This window comes from Phyllobates terribilis, unplaced genomic scaffold (genome assembly GCF_046119375.1).
Source record: "Phyllobates terribilis strain yellow unplaced genomic scaffold, ASM4611937v1 Scaffold_5__5_contigs__length_657084704, whole genome shotgun sequence".
In the NCBI taxonomy this organism is placed as follows: Eukaryota; Metazoa; Chordata; class Amphibia; order Anura; family Dendrobatidae; genus Phyllobates; species Phyllobates terribilis.
The window spans coordinates 42,434,173-42,459,904 of NW_027362765.1; the positions used below are offsets into that span (position 1 = coordinate 42,434,173).

The window sequence follows — 25,732 nt, forward strand, 5'->3', positions numbered from 1 at the left end:
AATGGTGTTCCTTTCCTATTATTACTTGTTGACCTCTCTCCAAATGTAACGTTTATGGTTGTGGCCAAAAAGTAAAATTTTTGTCTCATCACTCCAAATTACCAGAAGTTTTGAGGCTTGTCTCTGTGTGATTTGGCGTATTGTAGGTGAGATACTTTGTGGCATTTGCGCAGTAATGGCTTTCTTCTGGCGACTCGACCATGCAGCCCATTTTTCTTCAAGTGCCTCCTTATTGTGCATCTTGAAACAGCCACACCGCTAGTTTTCAGAGAGTCCTGAATTTAAACTGATGTTATTTGTGGGTTTTTCTTTGCATCACGACCAATTTTCCTTGCAGTTGTGGCCGAAATTTTTGTTGGTCTACCTGACCGTGGTTTGGTTTTTACAGAGCCCCTGATTTTCCATTTGTTAAACACAGTTTGAATGCTGCTGACTGGCATTATCAATTCCTTGGATATTTTTTTGTATCGACTTCTCTTTCTACGGCTCACAGCTCCAAACCAAGCTATCACTGGCAACTATCCAGGCTAAGAGGGGAGTGGAGAAACTCAGAACATGAGATAACTCAGGACGGAAGGCTTTAGGAGACAAGAAGGGGAGTTTAACCTGCAACCAACGAACAAGAGAAATCAGCACAGCTAACTGGAAAGCAAAGCAGATCCAAACAGTGCAGGCGTGCGTGTAGCCAAAAGCAGCGATCTTCTGATCCCTGAAATAGAGGAAACCACTCTATGTCAAGGTGTCCCCGTGACACCCAATTACCAAACTTTCTTTTACCATAAATGTGTTGCTATGCTTGAACTTTTTCTCACTTTTTTGAACCACAATTCCACCCATCCCAAAATGGACAGACCAAGAAATGTGGTTACACAGCCTGACCTAAAAATAAAAGTGGCAACAGGCTGCAGCATTGGTGAGGCTTGTACGCAGTTCATATTTGATCATTTTAATGGGCGTGCAAAAATCAGTAGTTCCTTACATGCACAATTTGTGTAGCAGACAGTCACACAGGTAAAAGTCTTTTTCAATCTCTGACAGCGGCATTTAACATCGCCGTGCCGGAAGCGCGTCACTTACCCCGCCCATCGGTGACCCCGTCACGTGATCGTGGGTCACCGATGGGTGGGCATAACAACCCTGGGTCTGCAGCAGACCCCAGTGGTTGTCATTTAAAGATTGCTATGAACGCCACCTAGTGGTCGGCGCTCATAGCACAGGAGCATTTCTGCTACATAGAGGTGATCGGTTCATCACCTCTATGTAGCAGAGGCGATCAGACAATTGCTTCTTCTAGTCTCCTATGGAGACTATAGAAGCATGCAAAAAGTTAAAAAAAAGTTTTTAAAAATATTAAAAAAATGAAAAAAATATAAAAGTTTAAATCACCCCCCTTTTGCCCCATTCAAAATAAAATTAAAAAAAAAAAAACACCATACACATATTTGGTACCGCCGCGTTCAGAATCGCCCGATCTATCAATATAAAAAAAGAATTAATCCGATCGGTAAACGGCGTAACAAGAAAAAAATTCCAAAAGCCAGAATTACGTTTTTTTGGTCGCTGCAAATTGCAATAAAATGCAATAACAGGCGATCAAAACAACAGATCTACCCCAAAATGGTATCAATAAAAACATCATCACGGCTCGCAAAAAATAAGCCCTCACCCAGCCCCAGATCCTGAAAAATGGAGACGCTATGGGTCTCGGAAAATGGCACCATTTTTTTTAGCAAACTTTGGATTTTTTTTTCACCACTTAAATAAAAAAGAACATATACATGTTTGGTATCTACGAACTCATAATGACCTGGAGAATAATAATGGCAGGTCAGTTTAAGCATCCAGTGAACGTGGCAAGAATAAAAAACAAAAAACAACTGTGGAATTGCATTTTTTTTGCAATTTCACAGCACTTGGATTTTTTTTCCCGTTTTCCAGTACACGATATGGTAAAACTAGTAATGGCGTTTAAAAGTACAACTTGTCCCGCAAAAATTAAGCCCTCACATGGCCATATTGCCCAAAAAATAAAAACGCTATGGCTCTGGGAACAATGGGAGCAAAAAATGAAAATGCAAAAATGGAAAATCCCAAGGTCGCAAAGGGGTTAATACACTACTCTTCTTTACTGCTGTGATATAAAACACACTATCTGAAGAATTTGTTCCTTATCTATTTGGCTAAGCTGTGTCACACTCTCCTTATCCATACTCCCCACTAAATGGCTGCTATATTGCCTGTATCTGATTTTATACTGACTACGATAGTGCTTGCTGATTGGCTGGGCATGTGATGTCACTGACGCAATCTTCTGCAATGTGTAAAATGGAGGCAGCGATTTTATGCAATAAAGTCACAAATTGCTCAAGATCAGTAAATTCCTAAAATTGCAAAAATAATTTCTCAACTCTAGTAATGTCATTTTCAGCTTATTGCTATAGGTGAGTGAGAAGCAGAGTCCCTCTATGCAGTCACATCCAAGTCACGAGTCTAGCGAATGGGCTGTGTTTGTCAGAATAAGTAACACGTTTTAAACTAGCTGTAAAATATTGACCACATTCAGGACATGAGTATGGCTTCTCTCTTGTCTGAATAATTTAATGATCAACAAAATTTCATTTCATAGAAAAACATTTCCTGTATTTTAAACATGAAAATGGCTTATCCACTGTGTGACTTCACTGATGCTTCTCAAGAAACATTGTTTTTTTGGCATTAGAACTGTCGCAGAGTAAAACACAGGAAGTAAAAACAACCAACAATTGAGAGCTTTCCTCTCCCATTACAGCAAGCATATAACTTTACACACTATCGCCATCTGCTGTCTGGTTAGTATAAAGTCCTCCTTTCACTTATAATAAGTCCTAATCTGTTGTATATGCCAACACCCTTTCTCAACAGTAAGGACTTATTCAATCAAACCCAACATTTTTATTCGTCTCTGGTGTTTATCAGCATTCAACGCCTTCGTGAAGATGTCTGCTGTCATTTCATCAGTAGGACAATACTCTAACTTCAAGACTCCTTGTTCCTGATGATTTCTCAAGAAATAATATTTCACATCAATATGCTTGGTTCTTGGATTGACTCTTTCCATCTGAGCAAGAACAAGACATCCTTGATTGTCCTCTTTCAGTTTTGTTGGTTCCAACTGTGGTTGTCCTAATTCTGTCAACAATTGTCTTAACCACAGTACTTCTTGACTCGCATGTGCTGCGGCAACATATTCTGCTTCTGTTGAAGACAGTGTCGCAATTGACTGTTTCTTACTTGTCCAACTTATTGGTCCACCTGAGAGAAAAAAAATATGTCCACTGGTAGATCTTCTGTCAGTTGGATCTCCAGCCCAATCTGCATCAACATATCCTGTTAAAATGCAATTATCACTTGTGGGTAATTTCAGCTTAACATTGCTTGTTCCTTTCAAATAACGCATTACTCTCTTCACGGCATTCCAATCAGCTTTATTTGGTTTTGATACCTTTCTACTCAGGATTCCTACTGCTGCTGCAATGTCTGGTCTTGTAATGGTCGCTAGATACAGTAGTTATCCTATTGCTGTTCTGTATTCTTCATTATTTGGTAGAATAATTTTTTCACTGTTCATCTCTTTGAGATAATTAGTTTCCATTGGAGACTTTACTGTTTTTGCATCCTTTAATCCAAATTTTTCTGTTATGTCTTGAATCATGTGATTTTGATTTAGTAGGAAACTTCCGTCTTCTTCTCTTTCTACCTGTATTCCTAGGTACGGTTTCACATTTCCCAAGTCTTTGATTTCGAAATGTTGCTTCAGGATTTTTAGAATGTTTTCTTTATCCCTTTCTTGTTTAAAACAAATCAAAATGTCGTCTACATATATGAGTACATAAATCCATCTATTAATCAGCCTTTTTGTGTACAAGCATGGATCAGCTTTGCTTCTTTGAAATTTTTCATTTGTAAGTACATCCGTGATTTTGTCATTCCACTCTTTAGCAGCTTGCTTTAAACCATATATGCTTTTCTGTAGTTTGCAAACTTTGTTTGGATTTCTTTCATCTTTGAATCTTCTGTTAAATCTCCATTCAAAAAAGCTGTCTTTACATCCAGATGTTTCAGTTCCATCTGTTTCATTGCTGCAACTGTAAGTAAAGTTCTTATTGTAGTGTGTTTGACAACTGGAGCAAATGTCTCATCATAGTCTTCTCCATATTTTTGAGAATACCCTTTAGCTACGAGTCTTGCTCGGTATCTTTCAGCTGTGCCATCTGTTTGGTATTTTACTTTAAAAATCCATTTATATCCTATGGCTTTTCTTCCTTCTGGCAAATCTGTTAATGTCCATGTATTTGAATCATGCATGGATTTAATTTCTGTTTCTGTTGCTTCTATCCATTTATTAGCTTCTTCTTCAGGAAGTTTAGATATGTCTTCCCAAGAGGTAGGCTCATAGATTTTTCTTATGCTTGTCTTGTATGAGAGACGTTTTGGTGGTTTTCCTTTGTTCTCTCTCATTGAACGTCTTGGTTCTGTGTCTGTTTGTAGTTGTGATTCTTCACTTTCAGTATTTTGTTCTTCATTAATTTCTACTTCTTTCTCATCAGATATTTCTTCAGTTATGTCACTATTGCTTTTCTCATTTTTTGCTTCAACTGAAATCATAATGTCTTCATTTAAATCTTCAATGAATGTCACACTGTTACTCACCGTAACTCTGTCTGTTTTGGGATCTAGGATTCTATGTCCTTTGCAATTTTCACTATATCCAACGAATATTCCTTCCATGGATCTGTTTTGAAGTTTGGAACGTTTTTCTGTTGGAATGAATATAAAAACTTTACATCCAAAAACTTTTAAATGATTGACACTTGGTTTCATACCTTGTCACAGTTCATATGGAGTTTTCGTCAGTTTTCTGGAAAAAAGTTAGTTCTGTAGATATGTAGCTGTCATTGCTGCCTCACCCCAATATTTGGTCATTTGGAATCCATCAGCATACATCTTTTCATTTCTGTTAGAGTTCTGTTTTTCCTTTCTGCTACTCCATTTTGTTCAGATGTGTATGGAACAGTTTTCTGGTGTTCTATTCCATTTTGTCTTAAGTAGTCTTCTATTCTGTGACCTGTAAATTCACCTCCTTTATCACTTCTGATGACAATTGGCTTCCTTTGAAATTTGTTACTTGATCTTGTTACATAGTCTACAAGTTTATCAAAAACTTCACCATTGTTCTTAATTAAGTATGTGACTGTGTATCTTGAGTAGTCGTCTAGAAAAGTCAACATGTATCTATTGCCTCCTGATGTAGTCACTTTCATGGGTCCACACACGTCAGTATGCACCAAATCAAGTGGTCTTTCGCTTTTCATCTCACTTTCTTTTGGAATGGATATCCTTGTGGCTTTGGATTTTATACAACATTCACATCTTACGGTAATTGAGCAATCTGATATCTTTAAATCGTTTGTCAATTCTTTTCTCTGTAGTTCCCTTATACTGTCAGGGTGTCTATGTCCTAGACATCTATTCCACATGTGAATACAGTTTTTGTGATCATGTGTACATACCTTCATCTGTTCCTTTGGTGTGTCAAAATGATATAATTGTTCATCTGCCTTGACTTTGGTTATCACCTTGTTTCCTGCAATAATTGCACACTCATTGTCTTTGAATTTTACTGTAAGTCCTTTTGCTGTTAAACGTTTCACAGATAATAATTAGCCTTCCAATTTTGGAACATACAACACATCCTGTACAAGTATCTTTGAATCTTGTCCGAACTTGTTTGAACAATTTAGCATACCTTGTCCGATACCTTCTGCGGTTATTTTGCTTCCATCTGCAAGATAAATGGCTTCTTTCTTATCTAAATCAAGATCAGTAAAGAAATTCTTGTCACTTGTCATATGACTCGTTGCTCCTGAATCAATAAACCAACCAAATGATGATTTCTTGTCTGTTACTTTAAATGTGCCATTCCAATTATTCTCACATGAATCGGAAATTGTGTTTTTTACTTTCTGTGTATGCTTTTTATGTTGTAATTTTTGTTGTTCTGCTTTCCATATGGTACAGTCTTTCTTTAAATGACCTTTTTTCTTACATCTGAAGCATTCTCTTGTCTCTTTATTATAGGGTTTTTCAAATTCTGTAGTTTTAAGAGCGTTTTCACTGTCCTTTTCAGTAGAAGAATCATTTCTTTGTTCTTTTCATCTCTGATATTCATCTATTAGTCTTGTTTTCACAAAATCTAATGTAATGTCAGTTTCTGGTCTCGTCTCAAGGGCATTTATCAAGGCTGTATACGAATCTGGTAAACTGCACAATAATATAGCTGCTACATGACTATCACTAATGTCTTCACCAATAGATCTTAGCTGTGATACCACATCCATCATTGAGAATATGTGCTTCTGCATGTCGTCATTTGCACTCAATCTCATACTGTAAAGCTTTCTTAATAAAAATAACTTGTGATTCAAGCTAGGTCTTTCATACAGTTTTCTTAATTCTTCCCACATTCCTTTAGCTGTTTCTTCATTTCTTATATGTATTAATTGAGCATCATCCACTAATAAGCTAATGGTGGTTCTCGCTTGTCTATTCTTCTTATCCTATGTCTGATTATCTTGATCTGGTCTTTCTGTAACAATTACTTCCCATAAATCATCCTTAGATAACAACATCTCTACTTTGAATTTCCATAACTGATAATTTTCACTATTCAGTTTAGCTACGGTGAATTTCAGTTCTGTGTTACTTATCATCTTTATATAGTCTTACTTGTTTAGAGAGTTGTACTGAAGATATTCTCGTTTTTTCTTGCTGATAGTTCCTGTATGACCTGCCTGTATTGAATTCTCTGTAATTATATCCAGCTCCTGGGATCATGAATTCCTCTGTCACTCTGTATCTGGACTTATTTCCTTCTGTTTACAGAGCTTATCTGTGTGCTCCGTTATCTGGGGCTATAAACCAGGATCCTCTTGTAGTGCGGTCCTGTAGTGTCTGGGCTTTAGTGTCTGGGTTCCGGCCTGGGCCCATAACCTGTCGCAGAGTGCATCTTCTTACAGTCACCACTGTACTTAAGAGAGCTTCAATCAGCAAGATATCTTGAGTAAACAGTATTTACTTCATACTGGTTAAACATGAGACACAATTCAGTGTCACACAGTCCGTGTGCTGCTTACATAACACATTCATGCAAAAAAACACAGAAAGTTAAAACAACCAACAATTGAGAGCTTTCCTCTCCCATTACAGCAAGCATATAACTTTACACACTATCGCCATCTGCTGTCTGGTTAGTATAAAGTCCTCCTTTCACTTATAATAAGTCCTAATCTGTTGTATATGCCAACAAGAACGACTTTGCCCCTATATGATTTCGTTGATGTATAACAAGACTCCACTTCTGTTTAAAACTTTTACCACATTCTAAACATGAAAATGGCTTCTCCCCTGTGTGAATTCTTTGATGAGCACCGAGACTTGATTTCCGAGTAAAACATTTCCCGCATTCTGAGCATGAAAATGGCTTCTCTCCTGTGTGAACCATTTGATGGTCAACAAGATTTGATTTATGAAAAAAACATTTCCCACAGTCTAAGCATGAAAATGGCTTATCTCCTGTATGACTTGTCTGATGGCTAGCTAGATGAGCTTTTTGGTTAAAACACTTCCCACATTCTGTGCAGGAGAATGGCTTCTCCCCTGTGTGAGTTCTCTGATGTGTAGCAAGACTTAACTTATGTCTAAAACATTTTCCACATTCTGAACAAGAAAATGGCTTTTCCCCCGTGTGAGTTTTTTCATGGTCAACAAGATTTGATTTCTGAAAAAAACATTTCCCACATTCTAAACATGAAAATGACTTCACTCCTGTGTGACTTTTCTGATGCTTTGTAAGATGTGATTTTTGATTAAAACACTTACCACATTCTGTGCATAAGTATGGCTTCTCCCCAGTGTGAATTCTCTGATGTGTATCAAGATGTATCTTTTTTTTAAAACATTTTTCACATTCTGAACATGAAAATGGCTTCTCTCCTGTGTGGGTTTTTTGATGGTCAGCAAGATGTGATTTGCGAGAAAAATATTTCCCACATTCTAAACATGAAAATGGCTTCTCCCCTGTGTGACTTCTCTCATGTTTAAAAAGTTTTGATTGACATTTAAAACATGCTCCACATTCTGAACATAAGAATGACTTTTTCTTATTGTGACTCCTCTCATGTGAAATAAGATGTGATTTCTCCATGCAGGATTTTTTGGATTTAAAACATGAAAATGGCATCTTTCCCATGTGAGATTTTTGATGCTCAAAAAAAATTGAGTTCTCTGTAAAACATTTCTCACAATCTGAGCATGGAAATTCCTTCGCTTCTATGTGACTTGTCCCATGTTTAATGAGATTTGATATATCTATGTTACAATTTCCACATGTAAATGGATTCTCCCCTTTGTGAGATTGTTCATGTTCGACATCCCTTATGTTATTCTTAATTTTCTTTTTAGTATATAAGGAATCAGGAGATATAACATGTTGAAAAGGATCAGATGATAGCTCTTCGCAGTGAAGAGCTGATGGTAATTCTGGGATAATGTCATTCTTTTCATATGTTTCTTGTATGACACTTCGATCATCTGCTTTAAAATCTGAAGATATCACATGTCCATTTGAACCTCTGATACAGTCACCTGCTGAGAATAAAACCATTTATTTTTATTATAATATAAATATGAATAAAATATTAAAATTATATGTAAACATTTCCATATAAATTGCAGGTTATGTAGCAAAATTCGAATTCAATAGAAAATAGAAAAATCTGTAACAAAATCAGCCTTCTGATAACAGACTATGTAATGTGGTTTAGTGTTATTGTTATTAAGGCATTTCTTATTAATCATGGGACCGCGACTTTATATTTCTTTGAAGATATGACAAATACATGAGTACAAACTGTATAATAATTCAAAGCTTAGAATACTGAAACATCCCACAATGCCGATGCATATTTATATAATAATGTCTGGAGGGTCAGGCAGATTAAGAGATTTCTTGGTCATCATATGGCTGATTAATATTCCCCTTTTTAGCAACAGAGAAACAAAAGAATTACTAGCAAAATTAAAGCTTCTATATTTATCAGCTGCACATGACTCCTACTAAAAGAGTATTACTGACACAACACAGAATTGCCATTGGACACTGGCCAAAGTGGGTTGCAGGTTCTAAGGATTCCCCTAGTTTTCACCCTACGACATAAACATCGCAAGAAGTTTAGGTTTTCGCTTCAGCTGTTTATGGTCCAAAAAATAGTCACGAATATTGTGAGATACTGTGAAAAAGGATAATTAACCACAGAGCTCACAACAATTAACACAAAAAGCTACCAGTCAGTGATTGATAAGAACCTGTGACTTCTCTGCTTTTAGTGGTTGCTACTCACCTGGATCAATATCTGTAGGAATCTCCTCTTTACACCACTCATCACCCCTCACATATGTCTCTGTAGTATTAATATGGGTCAGATCTTTACCCTGAAAGAAATATTGTAAAAGTCACAGACAAATGTATGATCATCTCTGATCCTACCATCTCCACCGTTCTCATTACACAAGTATAAAACATATAATACTGGTGGATAAAACAAGACTGAACACAAAAACCTTCACAGGGGTCTACACATCATAAGGGAGATCTCATGACACCTTCTCTCCATCTACCTGATAATCCTGAGGAACATTGGGATTTTCTTGTTTACAGCCCTGTGGAAGAAGAAGACGGGGACATCTCTCTGGTATTGTTGTTTTACTGGATAGAACTGGAGGAAACACATACAGGGACCGAATTCATTCTTTATATATAGATAATTATAGGCCGTGTGTATTTAGTCCTATCTATTACCTGGTGATGTGAGGGGCTGGGGAACCTCCATCATGATGTCCTTGTAGAGATCTTTGTGTCCTTCTAAAAACTCCCACTCCTCCATGGAGAAATAGATGGCGACATCCTGACACCTTATAGGAACCTAACACATACAATAATACCGTCATCATTTAGATCCCTTCATAGTTAGTGTATAATGTCCCAGCATTCCCAGCAGTGTCACCTCTCCAGTCAGCAGCTCAATCATCTTGTAGGTGAGTTCTAGGATCTTCTGGTCATTGATGTCCTCATGTATCAGGGGGTGAGGTGGAGGCCCTGTCATTGGGCTCAGGGGTCTTCCCCATCGCTCAGAAACAGGGGTCTGACAGCGCTCACCAGAGGTCTTCTTCACTACTGTGTAATCCTGGTTATGGAGAGACACATTAATAAATCCTACTACAGACATTTCCAGAGTCCTCACCTCTCCAGTTCTGTCCATCTGTTATTTCCATAGATAAGAATGATGTAATGTGACGTCATCAGAATCTCTCACCTCTCCAGTAAGCCGGAAGAGGATCTCTAGGGTGAGGTGTAATATCCTCTCGGCCATCTTGTCCCTATCCATCCTTGACAGGTCAATTAGGAAAATTTTCTTAAATAAAAGATCTCAGCTGAGAGGATCTGATATTGTAGTAACCTACATGGGAAGAACACAAATAATTACATAAAAAAATACAATTTCTGTAGATAATAAGGGGAAACATATGAAGCGATATCTAGAAAATAATATTATAAGTTATAGCCAGCATAGTTTTGCAGGAATTGTAAAACTTACCTGTTTAGTTTTTATGAAAAGGTGAGTAGTAACCTGGACAGTGGGTTAGCTTTGGATATAGTGATCTTCGAATTTGTAATGGCATTTAACACTGTTCCACATAAACGCTTTACAGATAAATTAAGGTCTATATGTACCCAGTGAGTTGTGGTCAATGACTGCTTCCCTGATTGGGGTCACCACTTATAACCGGAGACCAAGGTTCAGTGCTGGGTTCACCATTATTTATCTTATTGATTAATTATAAAGAATACAGGATTAGTAGTGATTTTATTTTTTTGATAGATAGTATTAGTGCAGTCCATGGAAGGTTAGAAGTTGTAAAGTAACTGGCTGATTTGGACAAACTTTGTGCAGTGCCGGCGTCCCTGTGCGATTCCCATCTTCCTATCCTCCGTCAGGGATGCCGACTCACTCACTGCCCCAGCCATCGACCATACCTTCCTCCAGCGGCGTTCTCCCGGTGCCTGCACACTTCTGGCAGATGCCAGGGCATTGTGCTTAGGGCACGCACGCACGCACTCCCGGTCTCTTAATGAGACAGCATGCATTGTCCTGAAGTGTCCTCAGCCAATAGCTGGGAGACACTTATTATTTAAGGCACCTTCACCTGTTGGAAGGTGGCTGAACAACGTGTTCTTTCAGATTGTCTGCATTCTTGCTAGTTGTCAGGTTTCCTGTGCTTGTATGCCTGTATACCAGCCGTGTCCGCCAGCATCTTCCGTGTCTGCTAGCACCTGCCATGCCTTACTGTATACCAGCCGTGTCTGCCAGCACCTGCCGTGCCTTCCTGTTTACCAGCCGTGTCTGCCAGCACCTGCCCTGTGCCTGCTGTGCCATTCATTCCTGGCCGTACCAGCTTCCTACCCCTTTCAGCTGACGTGTCTGTCCTGGAGTAGCACCTGGCATCTATCTGGAACCAAGTCTAACCACAGCATCAAGGGCTCTAGGGAAGAGTCAGGTGTTACAGATTGCTCAGGCCATGGAACTCGCTGGCTCTCAATCTCATCCACTCTCTGAGCTGTACCAGGAGATCTCCCACCAGAAAGATCAGCAGGATAAAATCATGTCCTATCTACGGACAGTAAGCACCTGCTTGGACACGCTGACATCAACGTTCACATCCGCTCCTGTCCAAGCTGTGGCAACCTCAGCTGTGACTCCCCAGTCTACCAGTTATGTTCCTGGTTCCGGACAACAGCTGTCTGCCCCACCACGTTTTGAAGGTGATCCTACACAATGTGGCAGTTTCCTCAATCAGTGCATGCTGTACTTTGAGCTATTGGCCCATCAATTCTCATCAGACCGGGCCAAAGTGGCATTTATCATGCCCCATCTTAGTGGCGAGGCTCTCGCTTGACTCAACCCCTTTTGGGAGAGAAGGGAACCCTTATCTCCTACCTTCAGACTTTCCTCTGCGCTAGAGAAATCTCACTGTAGACCAGTATGCTGTCCGTTTCTGTATCCTGTCCTCCGACCTTGCTTGGAATAACGAGTCGCTGGTAGCCGCCTTCTAGGAGGGCCGGTCTGGGAGGATTAAGGACAAACTGGCTGGTCGGGATGTTCCCATCTCTTTAGATGATCTGGTATCGCCAGGAGCTCGGTCGTGCTTCTACTGCGGTAGTCTTGAACATTTAATTCGCTCATGTCCAGAGAAGGCGGGAAACTCCAAAGCATAGCGTCAGTAGGAGAGGCTAACCTGGGTGAGAATTACTCCTCTCCTCTGCTGACTCTCTCAGTGTCTGTTTTCTGTGGCAACACCTGTTTCATTGAATCGGCCTATTTGGACTCCGTGGATGGTAGACCTCTATACGAAGCTGTTCTTTTTATTTCCAAGCCAGTAGAACTTTGAGTAGAAATGTTGCACTTGGAGAAGATCTTCTTTTATGTGCTACCAGGCTTATCTTATCCTCTGCTCCTGGGCTTGCAATAGTTACAAGTGCACGAGCCTGTCTTGGATTGGAAATCCAGAGAAGTTCTTAGTTGGGGTCAGTTTTGTTACGAGAAATGTCTTGTCCCCATCTATCCTGCTCGACCTCCGGCTGGTCCATCAATTTTACCTGGCTTTCCTCCTGCTTACTGGACTTTCATGGATAACTTCAATAAGAAGGATGCGGAGACGTTACCACCACACAGGCCAAACGACTGCCCTATAGACCATCTTCTTAGTACCTCTCCCCATCAAGGCTGTATCTATCCTCTGTCCCAGGCGGAGACCCAAGCCTTGTCCGAATATATTAAGGAGAATCTGGCTAAAGAAAATTATCCGGAAGTCATCCTCCCCAGATGGAGCAGGATTCTTCTTTGTTAAGAAGGCTCAATAATAAGTATCCTCTGCTCCTCATCTCAGAGTTGTTTGATCGTCTTAGAGGTTCCAGAGGTTGCCATTATGAGTATCGCGTAATGCCGTTTGGGTTCTGGAATGCCCCATCAGTCTTCCAAGAACTGGTGAACGATATTTTCCGGGATCTACTCTACTGATGTGTCTTGGTTTTCCTGGACGACAAATTGGTGTTCTCCCCCGATCTGTCCACACACAGGAGGGAGGTTCACCAGGGACTGCAGAGGTTGAGGAAGAACCAGGTGTATGCCAAGTTCAAGAAGTGCATCTTCGACCAAACTTCTCTTCCCTTCCTGGAATACATTATCTCAGATACTGGACTGAGTATGGATCCCGAGAAAAGTCTGCTGTTCTGAAGTGGCCCCATCCTGAAGGTCTGAAAGCAATCCAGCGGTTCCTAGGATTCACTAATTACTACCGCTAGTTCATGCCACATTTCTCCTCTCAGACCGCCCCAATTTCTGCCCTGAGCTGCACGGGCACAAATCCCAGGTTATGGACTCCGGAGGCAGAAAAACGCTGTTATCTTACAGAAACAGGCTTCTCTGCAGCTCCAGTGCTGCACAAACCTGATAGTAATAAGCAATTCTTCCTGGGAGTGGATGCTTCTTCCTCTGGGGCCCGTGCTGTTCTTACTCAGAAGTCTCCTACTGGATGTATGTGACCTGCGGTTTCTTTACCAAAGTTTTCTTGACTCCAGAATGCAGCTACTCAATTGGCGATCAAGAACTGGTTGGCGATTAAATTGTCTGTGGAGGAGTGGCGCTTTCTACTTGAAGGAGCGATTCATCCAATATTTATTTACTCTGACCACAAGAACTTAGCTTACATGAAGTCTGCATAGAGGCTAAATCAACGTCACACCAGGTGGTCATTGTTTTTCACCTGCCTTGATTCTATTCTCCATTTCCGGCCGGTGGACAAAAACGTGAAGGCAGATACATTTTCTAGGTCCTTTCTATCTTCTCATTAGGAGGAGGAGCCTCAACACATCATCGAGCCCTCCAAAATGCTTACTGTCGCTCCGATGGACTTGTCTTAGGTTCCATCTTGGAGGATTTTCGTTGCGGAATCAGGCAAGAAGCGAGTTCTTCAGTGGGGTCACTTATGGTCATGCTGGTCAGAAGATAACGGCTCTTTTCATTTCACGGCATTATTGGTGGCCATCACTGTGCAAAGATATTACGGATTTCTTCTTGGCCTATACGTCCTGTGCACAGGATATGACTCTGAAACAGCTTAGCTTCCGTCCAGCCGGTTACAACCTCTGCACGTACCGTCCGCTCCCTAGCAGCACATTACCAGCAGTTCATTACATGAACTTCATTACCGATCTTCCAGCCTCCGCTGAATATACTGTCATCTGGGTAGTTGTGGATAGCTTCTCTAAGATAGCCCACTTTATTCATTTGTCCAGTTCCCTTTTGCTCCTGTGCTGTCTGAGAAGTTCATCCAGCATATCTTCTGTCTTCATGGTATACCTCTCCATATTGTTTCTGATAGAGACGTCCAGTTCACATCATAATTCTAGAGGGCATTCTGTAAGCTAATGAATGTAACCCTGGACTTCTCTTCAGCCTACCATACGTAATCTAACGGCCAAGTAGAGCGGATCAACCAGATCTTAACCAATTTTCTGCGGTATTTCGTCAATGTTCACCACAGTGATTAGGTCGAGCTCCTGCCTTCAGCCAAATTCTCTTATAATAACCATGTAGGTGAGTCCTCTTCTAAGTCTCCATTTTTTTTTGTGTATGGTTAACACTAGTGTTGAGCGAGTATGTTCTGTTAACCCTTTCGCCGAGTATGCTCGGGCGAGCACCAAGTAGTTACAGCTGCTCGGTGTTATGTTTAAATCACTCCCATGTGCATGATTTGCGACTGTTTGACAGCTTTAATACATGTGAGGAATGATTGTTTCTTTTGCATTCCTCACATGTAATAAAGCTGTCAAACAGTCGCAAATCATGCACACGGGAGTGATTTAAACATAACACCGAGCAGCTGTAACTACTCGGTGCTCGCCCGAGCATACTCGACGAAATGGTTAACATGAACATACTCGTTCAACACTAGTTAACACCCCAATATTCCATTTCCTGTAGCTACTACCTCCGGGATTCCTGCAGTGGAAGCTCTCACTAAGTGCATCTCTTGAATTTGGGAAGACACCAAGATCACATTGGTGAAGTCTTCAAAAAGGATAAAGAGACATGCAGACAAGAGGTGCTTGGACCTGCCTCTGTTTTGTCCTGGGGACAAGGTTTGAATTCTTTGAAGTTTGGCCTTCTCAAGCTACGGTCTTAAAAGTTGCATCCTTGCTTTATCGGGCCTTTCGAGGTTCTCAAATACAAATTCTGTACCCTACATGCTCAAGATCCTGGCATCTTTACGTATCGCCAACTCTTTCCACGGGTCTCTCCTCAAGCCTCTCGTCTTAATTTCCTACTTCAAGGACTTGGGTACCGCTCCTGCTCCAGTCAGCTCTGAAGACGTCTTAGAGGTAGACAAATATTCTGGCCACTAAAATGGGAGACCAGGAAGAACATCCATGCCCTGCTCCTACTAGAGAGATTTCTTGTGGGGCTGAAGAATAGGGTGCGTAAAGGGGGGTACAGTAGCACCAGCGTCCTTGCGCGATTCCCATCCTCCTCTCTTCTGGCAGGGTCGCCGACTCACTCACCACCCCGGCCCTCGCGTCCTCCTACTGCTTCGGCCTCCCAGGGTCTGTGTATGACTGGCAGATCCCCGGGCACTGTGCTTAGGGCGCGCACGCACTCCCGGTCTCTTACAGAGTCAGCGCACATTATTCTAAACTATCCACAGCCAACAGCTGGAAGACACTTATTATTTAAGGCACCTCCACCTACTAGTTATTAGATCCCCTGTGCTTGTATCCCGGTATACTAGCTGTCTCCGCCAGCACCTGCCATGCCTGTATACCAGCCGTGTCTGCTAGCACCTGCCATGCCTGCCTGTATGCCAGCCATGTCCGCCAGCAACTGCCGTGACTGCCTGTATACCAGCCATGTCTGCCAGTACCTGCCCTGTGCCATCCATTTCTGGTCGTATGATTTTCCTACGTCTTTGGAGGTCAGCTGCCACGTGTTCGAGATCTGTCCTGGAGTAGCAACTGGTGTCCATCTGGAGCCAAGTCTAACCACACCATCAGCACTAGCGAAGAGTTAGATGTTTGCCTAGTCACACTCCTCCAGGTTCTCCTTGGTCCACAGCACAGTGGTTCCACTACCACGTGCGTTACACTTAGCATTTGGGCATCACTTTGCAGATAAGTTCAATGTAGATAAATGTGAAGTTAAGCACATGGGCACTAATTATTTGTGAGCACAGTATGTTCTAGTGGGAGTAAAACTAGGAGAGTCACTTATAGAAAAGGATCTGGGTGTACCTGTACATCACATAATTAATAACAACATGCAATAACAAGCAGCGGCTTTTAAGGCCAGCAGGATATTGTCATGGACTCTAGAAACAGGGACATATTAGTGCCACTTTACAAAGCATTATTTCGAGTGCAACTATAACTGAAATATGCAGTTAATTTCTGGTCCCCAGGTTTTAGGATTCCCTGGAGTTAAATAAGTAGAAAAAAGAGCCATAAAACTGATCAAGGGCATGGAGGACCTTGGAGGAAAGACTAAAATAACTAAATGTATTTAGTCTTGAGAAAAAACGTGTATGGGGAAGATTATTAACTTGTATAAGTGCATAAGTGGCCTATTGAATAAGATATTGTAAAAAGCAGTTTAATTTAAAAACCCTCTCAAAAACTAGAGGGTTTTTAGGGTCAATCTCCATAAGAGGTAAATGCTAGTTTACGTGAAAATTATTAAACCATGGAACAAACGACCTCAGTAGCAGGACACAGGGGGGAACCGTCTATAGTTTCATAAACATCTTAGCTACTTTTTAGATGGGAGGACAAATACTTTTGTAAGGCTATGTGCCCACGATGCAGAAATGCTCCGGATTTTTCCTGAGCGTTTCTGCATCTCCCTGGCAAAAAAAAACGAATGCGGATTGCACATGCGTTTTTCCTGCCAGGGACATGCGGATGTGAAGCATTCTTCACATGCATTTCCGCATGCAGGTTGACATGCGCTTTCCAAGCGATTTTTTTTTAGTATTACTTGGAAAGTGCTTGACAACTTGGTCACACTATATAAATCCATGCAAACAGCATGGATTTATATAGTGTGACCCGAGAGAATGTCAAAAAATAAAAAATAAATCTATACTTACCTTCCGATGGCCCCCGCAGTCTTGCTTCACCGTCCTGGCTGCTGGCAGATGAAGGACCTGCCGACGTCAGCGTCGCGTGACCAGTCACATGACTAGGACGTCAGCACAGGTCCTCCAGTCTATTGCGATCTGCCGGCATGAGAGGAGGAGCGCACCGGGGGCTGCCAGAAGGTAAGTATATATTTATTTTTTATTTTATTCTTTTGTTTTTTACAGTTTTCTATGGTACCCAGGTCCGGAGGAGAGTCTCCTCTCCTCTAGACCTGGGTACCATCCGCACATTGAACGCATGTATTCCGCATGTGCTTATCTAGTGAAGCGGAATACATGCGTTCTAATGCAAGTCAATGGCGGCGAAAAAGCAGCACTTCCGCAAAATAATTGGTAGTGCTGCGTTTTTTTCCGCAATGATAATCCGCAGCGGAAATTTCCGCAGCATGTGCACAGCACATGCGGATTATCATTGGGGAACATGGCAGGCCTTCTACCATGCGTTTTATAAGCGTTTCTGCCGCTGCGGAAACGCTTACAAAACGCATCGTGGGCACACAACCTAAATGTGTCTTTTTCTTGTTCTCAATGTTGATCCAGTCGATCAATATTCGGGATCAGGAGGGAAATACTTGCTATTTAGGACAGACTGGATCATGGATTAAAATCTGATTTACTCATCTCTAATGGAAAATGATCATTATAGAACAGGGATCAGGAAACTTCAAAACATTATGTGACCTGGCCCCCATCACTCTGCCCTCTTAGCTGGCACCTTTCACTGTGGATACAGTCCTTTCACATCATTCCTTGTTTCACCCATCCCCAGCTATGTTGTATAGCCATGTGACCATGGTGTTTCATTTCTTCGACCAACAAATAGCTGGTGAGACCAACCAATGAAACGATGCTGTCCTCCAACCAGATGTCTGTCCAAGGAATCAATGAACTACCATTTAGGTCTCTGGGTGACTGGGTGGCGCAGCAAGAATTTTGCGGGGAGCACTGTTTCGCCGTAATGAAGGATGCAGGATGGTGGACTGAAAGCTATGGTGACGGGTAATATGTTAGGCCCCCTTCGCATGTCTGCTTAAAAAAATTATTCATGTGGTTTTCTGTTAGCCATCCATGTGCCATGTACCAGAATAAAATGCAGAATAGAAATGACAGATTTTTAGGACGTGCAAAGATATAGATAGATATCTGTGAGATATATGATTAGTGCTTTGCGTGTGTAGTTTACTGTACTTGCATTAACCTAATAATAAATAAATGAAAAAAATGACATGGAGTTTCCCCATTTTTGGTAACCAGCAAAGGTAAAGCAGACAGCTGTGAGCTGATATTATCAGGCTAGGAAGGTCCCTGGTTATTGAGCTCTTCCCAGTCCTAAGCCGCCTCAGAAGTGGAGCATCAGATGAGATTCTCCAATTCTGGCACTTTGCCTTAGCTCTTCCAGATTGCTGTGTGTTGGCAATCAGGGTAATGGGGCTTGGGGTTTATGTCAGATGTGAACTGTCCAAAAACACAGCTGACATCAAGCTCTTCAGTCGCTGGATCTCAAGGGGCGCAGCATGAGCCGGAAGAGGCTGCTGCTAAAGCCTATGGAGCCTGGTATTTTTTAGGCTGGGAAGGACCCAATAACCATGGACCTTCCCAGCCTGATAATATCAGCTCACAGTTGTCTGCTTTACCTTTGCTGGTTTTTAAAAATAGGGGGGAACTCACATCATTTTTTTTCATTTATTAGGTTAATACATGTACAATAAACTACACACGCAAAGCACTAATTATTATATATCTCATGGATATCTATTTATTTATCTACACCATATCTATCATTTATTTACCTCATATCTAACTTTAAAGCTCTATCTTTGCACATCTTTAACACATTATTTTATTTAACAGCCTTCCAGTCCGTGTCACACGGATGATGCACATGGATGTCACACTTATTTCATCCGTGTGCATGCTGTCGGAAAAAAACGGACCTGTTTACTTTAGAGTCACACGGACCGTGCGCTGCTCCACAGATTATAATGGCTGTGCATCTGTAACTGTCTCCACACCTACTGGAAACACGGACGTGTGAAGGGGGCCTTATTATGTAGCTAGTGACACACAGGTCTATTCCTCCTATGTTGAGGCTAAAGAATAAAAGGACAAATGTGAGAAGAGACATGTGAATTTTGTGCACCATATTTTTACTTTCTCATCATATAATACTGTGCTACAATTTGATGTGAACTTGAACTTGTTATATGCCTGGATGCAACAGGTGTTACTCTGGATGATGTGGTGCCATGCACAAGGGCAGGGGGCTGCTAGCATCATGAATAGATGTCAGCATTGAGATATCGTCTCGGTTATTATATTTTAAACACAAATTCCTCGACCTCTTCACTATGTAGGTGCCCGGCTCACACCTATTTGCTGTAATTGGTCCTTGGCTGGTTACCAGAAAATCTCAGCTGCCCACAAAATCAGAACATCTGATCTAACTTATGACTGGGAATACATGGCGGTACAGTAAACTACAGGAAGCCGAGAAATATATGTACATTGTGGTACAGGAAGAGCCACATGATGAGATGGTTTATGGTCCAAAATCTCTAATGACAAGTTCCTGTAGAAAACGTGGAGGCTTTAGTCACAAAGGTAACGTCTAGAAAGAAACTTTATGGTGTCTGTTTTATAGATCACAAATTCGTCAAACTGTAAAAATAAAACTGTTGTTTATAACAACCAATCACAGCGCAGCTGTCATTTTCCCACAGCTGTTCATGAACATCGCGGTTCTATTGAGGTTTCGTCTCTTTCCCCATAAATTTCTATCCCGGTATAAAATCCACAATTCGATCCTATAATGTGACGTCTCTTGTGTTTTCTCCCATACTCTGCTCTACAGTCTTCTCCTCCAGGATAAGTGGCCTCATTCCAGGACCGACGCCACAGACATTTATGGAAAATCCCTTTATTCTAAACTATTACAGACAAAATTAGGGAAATTACAGGTTTTATATTTCTCCAGATTTCTATGGATATAAAAACCAGACATTTCCATTCTCTCTAAATCTCCACCCCAGAGAGAAGGCGTCATCTGTCCCCAAAACAGAGTGACCTCCCATGGATGGCAGAAATGGGGGAAGGGGCATTATTTCCAGGAATGGAGGGGTTAATTTCCCCTGTATATATGAGCACATCCAGTGTTATATTACTGTACATATACACATGGCAGCAATGGGGAAGGGGGGCACTATCTCCGGGAATGGAGAGGTTAATGTCCCCTGTATACATGAGCACATCCAGAGTTATATTACTGTACATATATACATGGCAGAACTGGGGGAAGGGGGGCACTATCTCCAGGAATGGAGGGGTTAATGCCCCCTGTATACATGAGCACATCCAGCGTTATATTACTGTACATATACACATGGCAGAACTGGGGACACTATCTCCGGGAATGGAGGGGTTAATGCCCCCTGTATACATGAGCACATCAAGCGTTATATTACTGTACATATACACATGGCAGAACTGGGGGAAGGGGGGCATTATCTCCAGGAATGGAGGGGTTAATGCCCCCTGTATACATGAGCACATCCAGCGTTATATTACTGTACATATACACATGGCAGAACTGGGGGAAGGGGGCACTATCTCCGGGAATGGAGGGGTTAATGTCCCCTGTATACATGAGCACATCCAGCGTTATATTACTGTACATATATACATGGCAGAACTGGGGGAAGGGGGGCACTATCTCCGGGAATGGAGGGGTTAATGTCCCCTGTATACATGAGCACATCCAGTGTTATATTACTGTACATATACACATGGCAGAACTGGGGGAGGGGGCACTATCTCCAGGAATGGAGGGGTTAATGTTCCCTGTATACATGAGCACATCCAGCCTTATATAACTGTACATATACACATGGCAGAACTGGGGGAAGGGGGCACTATCTCCGGAAATGGAGGGGTTAATGTCCCCTGTAAACATGAGCACATCCACCGTTATATTACTGTACATATACACATGGCAGAACTGGGGGAAGGGGGCACTATCTCCGGGAATGGAGGGGTTAATGCCCCCTGTATACATGAGCACATCCAGCGTTATATTACTGTACATATACACATGGCAGAACTGGGGGAAGGGGGCACTATCTCCGGGAATGGAGGGGTTAATGTCCCCTGTATACATGAGCACATCCAGCGTTATATTACTGTACATATATACATGGCAGAACTGGGGGAAGGGGGGCACTATCTCCGGGAATGGAGGGGTTAATGTCCCCTGTATACATGAGCACATCCAGCCTTATATAACTGTACATATACACATGGCAGAACTGGGGGAAGGGGGCACTATCTTCGGAAATGGAGGGGTTAATGTCCCCTGTAAACATGAGCACATCCACCGTTATATTACTGTACATATACACATGGCAGAACTGGGGGAGGGGGCACTATCTCCGGGAATGGAGGGGTTAATGCCCCCTGTATACATGAGCACATCCAGCGTTATATTACTGTACATATACACATGGCAGAACTGGGGGAAGGGGGCACTATCTCCGGGAATGGAGGGGTTAATGCCCCCTGTATACATGAGCACATCCAGCCTTATATAACTGTACATATACACATGGCAGAACTGGGGGAAGGGGGCACTATCTCCGGAAATGGAGGGGTTAATGTCCCCTGCGCCCAGTAATGGGGGATCTCCACATACCTCCACCTGCAGAGCCGCCACCACATATATGGCTGTTCTGTGCGCACAGGACCTGTGATGATGTCACAGGAGGGGAGGAGTCAGGGGTCACATGATCAGGGGCCTCAGTGGATGCTGTGCTGGTTGTCATGGTGCTGGATGAGGTGAAGGTTATGTGTGGGGTCTGGAGGGGTTTACAGTGTGGATGTAGCAGAGCCGCGTGTGTACGAGGTGTACGGTGCAGAGCCGCGCGTGTACGAGGTGTACGGAGCGGAGCCGCGCGTGTACGAGGCGTACGGAGCAGAGCGGCGCGTGTGTACGAGGTGTACGGTGCAGAGCCGCGTGTGTACGAGGTGTACGGTGCAGAGCCGCGTGTGTACGAGGTGTACGGTGCAGAGCCGCGTGTGTACGAGGTGTACGGTGCAGAGCCGCGTGTCTACGACGTGTACGGAGCCGAGCCGCGTGTGTACGAGGTGTACGGAGCGGAGCCGCGTGTGTAAGACGTGTGTGGAGCGGAGCCGCGTGTACGAGGTGTACGGAGCAGAGCCGCGAGTGTACGAGGTGTACGGAGCAGAGCCGTGTGTGTACAAGGTGTACGGAGCGGAGCCTCGTGTGAACGAGGTGTACAGAGCAGAGCCGCGTGTGTAAGACGTGTGTGGAGCGGAGCCGCGTGTGTACGAGGTGTACGGAGCGGAGCCTCGTGTGTAAGACGTGTGTGGAGCGGATCCTCGTGGGTACGAGGTGTACGGAGCGGAGCCTCGTGTGTACGACGTGTGTGGAGCGGAGCCGCGTGTGTACGAGGTGTACGGAGCGGAGCCTCGTGTGTACGACATGTACGGAGTGGAGCCGCGTGTGTATGACGTGTGTGGAGCGGAGCCGCTGTTGAGGGAGGGCACCAACGTCCCTTCACGGTTGACCAAGTGAGTGTCAAATTATTATGTTGATTGCGCAATCCAACAGAAAACCAAACGGAGGCAGTGCTCTGTATGGGAGGATTCAGAGAATCTCTACGACTTCAGCCTGCGTTGAGGGGGGAATGTAAAGGACATATTAATATTCATGCTATCCAAGTGTAAAGGACATATTGATACTCATGCTATAGCAACTCCATTTTGTCTGCTTGCTTTAAAATCATGTTATTATACTCCTTGCATAACATACATTCTTTCCTTCTTTTCTCATGCAACTTTCCCACACTAACCTTTTCTCACAAGAACATTCTGTGAGACACTCTGCTCCTGTTATCTAACTGGTCTGAGCCGGGATGTGTATAACCTTGTAAATTTCCACCATGCACCAAACTAACGATAATATGACCATATGTGTATTTCCGTAATAATTGTACTAACATTGGTTCAAGCCTGTAGTATGGCTGTAGGTGATTGGCTATTGATATACTCAAAACAATATAAAATGCTAAGTAGAAATAAACGAGATTAGAGATTCTCTGAATCCTCCCATACAGAGCACTGCCTCCGTTTGGTTTTCTGTTGGATTGCGCAATCAGCATAATATTTTGACACTCACTTGGTCAACCGTGGTGCTCTCCCTCAACACCACTTGTTACGACGTGTGTGGAGCGGAGCCACGTGTGTACGACGTGTGCGGAGCGGAGCCACGTGTGTGGAGCAGAGCCGCGTGTGTACGACGTGTGCGGAGCGGAGCCGCGTGTGTACGACGTGTGCGGAGTGGAGCCGCGTGTGTACGACGTGTATGGAGCTGAGCCGCGTGTGTACGGAGCGGAGCCGCGTGTGTAGGACATGTACGGAGCGGAGCCGCGTGTGTAGGACGTGTACGGAGCAGAGCCGCGTGTGTAGGACACGTACGGAGCGGAGCCGCGTGTGTAGGACGCGTACGGAGCGGAGCCGCGTGTGTAGGACATGTACGGAGCGGAGCTGCGTGTGTAGGAAGTGTACGGAGCGGAGCCTCGTGTGTAGGACGTGTACGGAGCGGAGCCTCGTGTGTACAACGTGTGTGGAACAGAGCCGTGTGTGTATGACGTGTGCGGAGGGGAGCAGTGTGTTTGATAAATTCAGAAAAGAGTCACGCATATACAATATGTACAGAGCGGAACCATACATGTATGATGTGTATGGTGTGGATGATGTGTAAAGTGGAGCTGTGTGCGCATGCTGTATACAGAGCAGAGCTGTCTTGTGTACGGCATTTAAGGATCAGAGCTGTATGAGTACGAAGTGCAAGGTACTACAACTATTTTGGCAATCCTTTTTGGGAGGGGGAAATTGCGGGTTAAAACATAAAAGTTAATGTGGCAGTAGCAGTTGACGGGCTAAAATAAAAGAAAGAAAAAAAGATAGCATCGATTGTGGCAATAAAAATGTAGGAGCCGCATGTAGCAGCAGCACCACTGGAACCAGCCGTCCGGGTAGTAGTAGTACCAAACACTGGAAATACTTGTCTTGCTTTGCCTACAGCAAGTGTATTAGTGTGGAGGAATCAGAGAATGTTATTTCACATAACTCTTCTCTGTCACAGTAGGATGACATTACCTCTGATAGTGACACCGTCAGTTTGAGTCAATATTTTGCACATTCCTGCTCCACCGTAATGTCAGTTAATATTTTCAATTGCGGACTTTCAATTCTGTCATTGACATCTCGATCATCTCTGACCACGGCATTTTAGGAATATTTAGGAAAATCTTGGCCTCTTTCTGCATCTGTACCATTAACAGTACCAATAACGGTGACATCATAGTGACATCTCACGGATTATTGACGGATTATTATGAACATAAGTTCATGTGAGCAGTCTACTGGGCAGAGTTGCTCTATATATCATTTTCTATTATGTGACAAGCAAGAAACTTTATTACCTGTCGTAGAGAAAAATTGTAAAATCCATAAAGACATCTTGGCAGAAGGAACATATCACCTTCACATTGAATATATGGGATCAATTATAACTGTGGAAGTGAAAAAGAGCTGACACTTCAACTTCCATTGAAGTAGGACATCTTGCGTGAACCGGTAATTACAACAGGGCATCTGCTGAGAGTCAGCCACCAAGTCTAGGATTCGTATACTCAGAGGTGGAGTAATACACTTCCCAGGGCAGGGCCTTCCTCTGGTCAAAGGAATTATCTCAGGCACACAGGAGCCGGAGGTCAGTGATGAATATTGGGGTTTGCATCGATCTGATATTTATGGGTGATATATTTTTGGCATTATAGCAAAGTGACGAATATAAAGCATTCACTCACATTACCGTAAGGGTGGTCTCATACCTTTAACTTAGTATAGATCAGATGGATGATGATATCCATACCATGTTTCATCTTTTTAGAAACCTTTATATTACTAAATGTACTGAGCACACAGCTATATGTACATATATGTATACACTATAAAAACTGCCTTATAGGTGCAATCACTACTTTACTACTTATGCATTGTACATATACAGTTGAAACCAGAAGTTTATTTACACTGTATAAAAAAGACACATGCATGTTTTTCTCAATATCTGACATGAAATCAGAATAAACCTTTCCTTTTAGGTCAAATAGGATTACCATTATTTTTAATATTTGCCAAATGCCAGAATAATGAGAGAGAGAATGTTTTAAGGCATTTTATTACATACTGCAAAGTCAAAAGTTTACATACACTAAGATTACTATGCCTTGATATGATGATGTCATGTGTTTGGAAGCTTCTGATAGTTTTTTTGGCAACTTCTGAGTTAGAGACACACCTGTTG

The 25,732-nt window shown here is 42.5% G+C and overlaps 1 protein-coding gene across 3 annotated transcripts in view; it reads right to left on the reverse strand.

Annotated features, from left to right (window-relative positions):
* Positions 1 to 1,389: 1,389 nt before the first annotated feature.
* LOC141270638 (uncharacterized) overlaps positions 1,390 to 25,732 on the reverse strand; it is a 338,269-nt gene continuing 313,926 nt past the window's right edge. Inside the window, exons 1-7 of one of the 3 annotated variants that reach the window (XM_073680721.1) lie at positions 22,031 to 22,095; positions 10,410 to 10,553; positions 10,101 to 10,280; positions 9,896 to 10,019; positions 9,715 to 9,812; positions 9,438 to 9,528; positions 1,390 to 8,682 (exon numbers count right to left, since the gene is read on the reverse strand). In XM_073680721.1, the coding sequence (XP_073536822.1) occupies positions 7,322 to 8,682; positions 9,438 to 9,528; positions 9,715 to 9,812; positions 9,896 to 10,019; positions 10,101 to 10,280; positions 10,410 to 10,481 (1,926 nt within the window). In that variant the 5' untranslated portion in view covers positions 10,482 to 10,553; positions 22,031 to 22,095 and the 3' untranslated portion in view covers positions 1,390 to 7,321. Of the gene's footprint in view, positions 8,686 to 9,437; positions 9,529 to 9,714; positions 9,813 to 9,895; positions 10,020 to 10,100; positions 10,281 to 10,409; positions 10,554 to 22,030; positions 22,096 to 25,732 lie in introns of those variants that run through there. The other 2 variants (XM_073680719.1, XM_073680720.1) reach the window with 2 other exon arrangements.